Raw genomic sequence first — 5,438 nt, forward strand, 5'->3', positions numbered from 1 at the left:
CCATTTGACCTTAGAACTGAAGAAGCTTCTCGGATGAGAGGTGAAACGTCTTCAAGCAACTTAAAGAAGTCCAGACGCTTTTCTTTGCAAGCTCCTTTGATTATTTTCCATACATTCATTGTTTAAGTGCATCTTGCACTTCTATTATTCTGTTTAGTCCTCTTTCTACCATTTCCACGATTTAGCAGTGAAACCATTTTACTTAGATTATTTTACTCTTTCCAATATGTTTATTGGAAATTTGATTCCTGATTATATGGAAAAAACTGAAGCATGATAGTTTTCCCAGCACTTATGTCTGCACAAACAGGATTGTAAATATAAACTGTATATTTACAGGTCTGGTCAGCTCATTGAACCGTTGTACCAGGTTTGGGATGATCTATCAGACACAGAGCCATTTCCCACCAAAAGAGGGCAACAGGTAAGATGATGATTGTAACAGATTTATGAGGGTTTTTTTTAAAAGTAGGGGATTTGGACAGGACAAAAAAATAAGCAGGCCTATAACTTCTTTTTTTTTTGTTGTTGCCTGTCCCGTTTGGCTCTTCTGCATCAGAATTGTTGTCTAAAGGTGAAGAAAGATGCCCAACGGATTTACTTTACCAAATTGACCATCCCAGCCTTGCCGTAATGGTCCATTTGATTCACCTTTTATTGTTTATTTTATTTTATTTTATTTTCACTTGCTAAACATGGGACAGACTTGACTGGGGGAAAGAAAAGGGAGAAAGAAAGAGGGAAAGAAAAACAGCGGGGAAGAGGGACGGGGATAAAGGGCAAAAAACAAAAAACAACAAAACTAACAGACAAAAAATACAAATATCAATCACCTGGATCAGCTGCTGAGAAAGAAAAAAGAGAAAACAAGCAGAAGAAAAAAAAAGAGCAACATAATAAACAACATCACGATGATATATGGGAATATAACAGTAAATACTAAATATTAAACATTATTGTGCAGCACGTAAGTTTGACAGCGCACAGTGTGCTTTGAATTTATTTATTTAAAAGGTTCCTTCATGTAATGATCTGCTAGAGCAGTGGTTCCCAAACTTTTTTTGCTGGGCCCACCTTTGTTTTACAAGAAAAATGTTCGTGCGCACACACATCCTCCAACCACACACGCCCATATTTTGCTCCATTGTGGTTTATTTCACACCTCAAACATTTAGTAAACAATTAAGCAAATACAAGTAATCTGCAATAAATTACAGGTAGTAAGAAAATAAACTAACTCTTTTATGCTACGTCCGCACCTACACGGGTGTTTTTGAACACGCAGCTGTTTCGTCCATGTAAACGATGTTTCGAATCACCGAAAACTGAGATTTTTAAAAACTCCTTTTTTTACGTTTCCGTGTGAACGAGGAATACAGAGTTCGTCACACAACATCAAAGGTATGAGCCTTTTTCACGTCACGCTGTGGCCACGTTATTGTTTACATGGGATGAATTGCAGAATGATGGAGACAAAATGCTGTTAACCTGACTGTCTGCAGATTTACACGCAGTTACTGTCCCTCCATTACAAAGGCAGAGGCGTCACAGTGTCATTATTTTACTGTAGTTGTTTTTTCCTGAGTAATAATGTTCAACATTGCATCAATAAATTTTTCAAAAAATGCCTCTCTGTGCAAAATAGGTTTAAAAACAAACAGCTGTGGGATCCTGTTTGTCCGTGATTTGAACCGAGGGAACAAACCGTGGCAGGATCAGCCTGATGTTATTTGTATCCAGCTGTAACTTTACTGTATAAAGAGCAAACATCTCCAACATGTCAGGAGCAGTTAGTCATTACAACAAGTGTTTGTGAACTAAAAGTCAAGAATGTGGGATCCTGTTTATCTGTGATTTAAACAGCCCAGCGCTGCTCCCGACACAGGAAAAACCAATCCTGCAGGGAGACCTACCTCGGCACTTGTGCAGGTGAAGCCAAAGGGAAGATTTGCTTCACCATGTTTTCTAGTCTTTGGCTTAGAATGAAGTTGCTCTGGAAACATTTTCAGCGATGCTTCATCTCCTGCTTTGCGTTGTCCCAGAGAGGTGGCGTCTGATACTCGACCTGAGAATCCAAAAGAAAATCCAAGCATCTTACCAGTCTTCCTAACCTAAACAAGAGAAAAGGTTTTAAACAATGGTGGTGCCACAAAAGCAGAAATTTCTGATGCACGATGGAAAAGCGTCACCTGCCAGTCTGGACAGGTCCCAAATTATACTCAGCCCTATTCAGTCTCCAAGCGCTGATCAGCTGCCACCTGAAACAACAGACAAAATGAACAGTTACACACCCAGGTGTGGAGGCACACATACCATGCATAAAATTATAACCTGGTTCATAAACTTTTAAAGCACCAATGAACCTAACCCCACTAACAGTGCTAATCATCACACCACTGCGCTTCCCACTGCCTAACATGTAAAAGCAAAATAATGAATAGTTAACTTTTCTCCCTTTTATAGTTTAGAGATTATCAAGTTACATTTATGCTAGTATGATAAATGGACTTATGGTTCTTATATAGCGCTTTTCTTTTGTCTACTCTGCTTGAGCACTTATAGCACTTTTTACAACTTTTTCACACACATTTCACACACAAGCACTTTTTTTCAACATCTAAGGGCTTTTTATCTAACATTCACTCTGAGTTGAACCTATCGAGGGCAACGTGGGTTTAGTATATTGCCCAAGGATACTCGGGCATACAGACTGGAGCAACCTGCGATGGACCACCAAATCTACCACCTCAGCCACACTATATATATGTCAGATCCACAAACATAAACCCACACCATCATCTTTTCTTTTGTACCATTCTCTGGTGGAACTTTTGTTCACTTGCAGGTGCAGTGAAAGTGCATGCCTCTGACTAGAGAGCACTATCTGCTTCGATCATAACACAAACTGAGATTATATCTCTATAGCCAGCAAGGTGTATTTGCACTGGCACAAGCAAAAATTCTTAACAGCATAGAAAATGTAGACATGACAAATACAGGCTTTTAATATTTGTGTGGAAAAGACCTAAAAGCTGAGAGAAAACGATAAAAAGAAACTAATAATAAATGCAGCTAAATTTGTCAAATAGCCAACATGTTAGCTGTTGGGCCTGCTGCACTGTGAAGAGTAGTACCAACGACTACTAGAAACCTGGCTGCACAGTTACAGGAGGCTGCTGTTGCTAGCAGTTGGAGGACCTGCTCAGGAGGTAGAGCAGGTCATCTACTGATCAGATGGTTGGTGGTTCGATCCCTGGCTCCCCCCAATCTGCATGCCAAATATCTTTCATATTAACCCATTGCAGTAAGAATCTGTGTGAATGGTAGTTAGGGAGCACTTAAAAGCATAGAAGAAAGTCCTTGTGTGAATGGGTGAATGTGACATGTTGTATAGAGCGCTTTGAGTCAGTTGAGAAAAGCACTATATAAGAACTCAATACTGTTCCCCCTCAGACTGCAACCAACTGCAAGGGGAAATATTAAAACTCATGAGAACATTAAAATGTAAATGCCTGACTGTGATTGTTCATTCTGTGTGTTTCAGGGCTCGAAGGAGGATGAGGATGACTTCCTATGTGGAGAGACGCCTCAAGCCGAGGGCATTGTGGGACTGACGCCCAACTCCTATGATTCAAATTTCCACAGTCCAAGCAGCTTAGGCTCACCACCCAACACCCTCCAGAGGCCATTTTAGTTTCATTTGTATGGCATGTACTAGTAAGGGCTGTTGACTTCTTCAAGTTGTGAAGAAAGACAGCAGATCCTGTACCATATGATGCTTTTATAAGCTCCAACCACAGTCTGAAGAACACCAGCCCAGGACAACATGGTTGTGACTGAAGCCCTTTTTAGATCTGGGATAACATTATTTTATTAAAGTGACAGAATTCAGACATTGATCAGTTTTATGTTAATGTTCTTCACCACCCACAAATACTTATGGTAGTGACAGAGAGTGTGCACCAGTACTAAAATGTTCTCTCCAACCTTGTTAGTTTGTTTAGGTGTGTGTGTCTGTCTCCGTGCGTGCATGCATGAGTGAGTGAATCTTTTCAACTGGGAAAATGCATGACGCTGCAAGTTAAAGCAGACTTAGTAAGAAACCATTGTATACAGGTTATTTATGTTTAGTCATTTTCAAGTAACCAATAAATGAACTGCGACTTATGCAGCACTTTTCTACTCTATTTGAGCACTCAAAGCACTTTTGTTACTACAAGCCTTATTCACACAAACACTTTGTTATTTTCCTGATCTCTTTTAACCTAAAATTCTCATACTGACAGTCCAATGCATGGATCGGGGAAATTCAGGACTCAGTATCTTGCCCAGTGAGAGTGAAGGTGGCCCCCCCACCTTCTTCAAATCCAACAAAAGTGGTATCAAAAGTTTGTGGTGGTTTGTGCCACTTTCATTTTAAAGATATTAAAGAAAATTTACAGAGGTCATCGGAGGTCAAGCAGCCCCCCCATTACCCAAATCAAACAAAATTGATGTCAAACATTTGTGCTGGTTTGTGCTGCTATCATTAGGTCTGTAATTTTTTTATTATTTTTTTTATGTTTTTTGCCATTTTTTTCTGCATAAAGCTTTTAAGTAACTTTAGTTCTTTTCATAAATATAAAATAGTTATTACTTTTTAAATTTTTAACCCTTGAAACACCAGTTTGTTTGTCCGCTGCACCAGCTGGAAGACAACCTCAAATCTCGCAATTTTATATAATTGCATTGCTACTGAAATTTCTTGTATTATTAATAGTAGAGTCTGGGGCATGTAATTGATTCACATCAACATTGTTTATAATGCATTGTTATTTTTGTGCAGTGACAGAAAAACATAAAAACTCCCTCGCAGCTTGTTCGTGGCCAAAAGTGGCCACCCCTTGTTTACGTTTACAAAATGCTATAAAATTCATATGTATTAAGAAATAGTTCCACTTTTTTTGACTTGTTTTTTTTAGATTAGCATCAGTGCTGTTCATCAAGACCAAAATTTCAATCAAAACCATAATTTTAACCCTTTAAATACCAGTTAAATCACATAATGTTAATGATTTACATAGGGATAAAAGTAGGGGTGGGTTTTTATAATCGATTTATCGATTAAAATCGATTCTGGCTTGGATAACGTAAAATCGATTCATTAAAATCCTGAATCGATTTTTTAATATTAATTTATTTTGCCCGAAATGCCAGAATCTCAGGTGAAAGATCACAAAATTACAGCAATCATCAAACAGCTAAGACAGTAAATGAGAGCAGGTGCACGGCTTCTGCACAAAGACGTAAACACACAGCGCCGACGGATCAGGATCAGTTAGATGTCGCTTTTCTCAGCTAACGGTGGGGGCTGAAAGCCGACAGCTCGCTGATTCTGATCCGCGGGTCCGCGCTTTGTGTTTATGCCCTTTTTGCGCTGATCATATGGCTGTTAGTTT

General features: G+C 39.0%; 1 protein-coding gene across 1 annotated transcript in view; it reads left to right on the forward strand.

The window, feature by feature from the left end:
- Positions 1-4,187, forward strand: part of rrn3 (RRN3 homolog, RNA polymerase I transcription factor) — a 23,538-nt gene extending 19,351 nt beyond the window's left edge. Inside the window, exons 16-17 of the mRNA XM_005754194.1 lie at positions 340-424; positions 3,545-4,187. Of these exons, the coding sequence (XP_005754251.1) occupies positions 340-424; positions 3,545-3,694 (235 nt within the window). The 3' untranslated portion in view covers positions 3,695-4,187. The remainder of the gene's footprint in view (positions 1-339; positions 425-3,544) is intronic.
- The last annotated feature ends 1,251 nt before the right edge of the window (positions 4,188-5,438 follow it).

The sequence above is a fragment of the Pundamilia nyererei genome, unplaced genomic scaffold (genome assembly GCF_000239375.1).
Source record: "Pundamilia nyererei isolate P.nyererei 1_Seehausen unplaced genomic scaffold, PunNye1.0 scaffold00520, whole genome shotgun sequence".
In the NCBI taxonomy this organism is placed as follows: Eukaryota; Metazoa; Chordata; class Actinopteri; order Cichliformes; family Cichlidae; genus Pundamilia; species Pundamilia nyererei.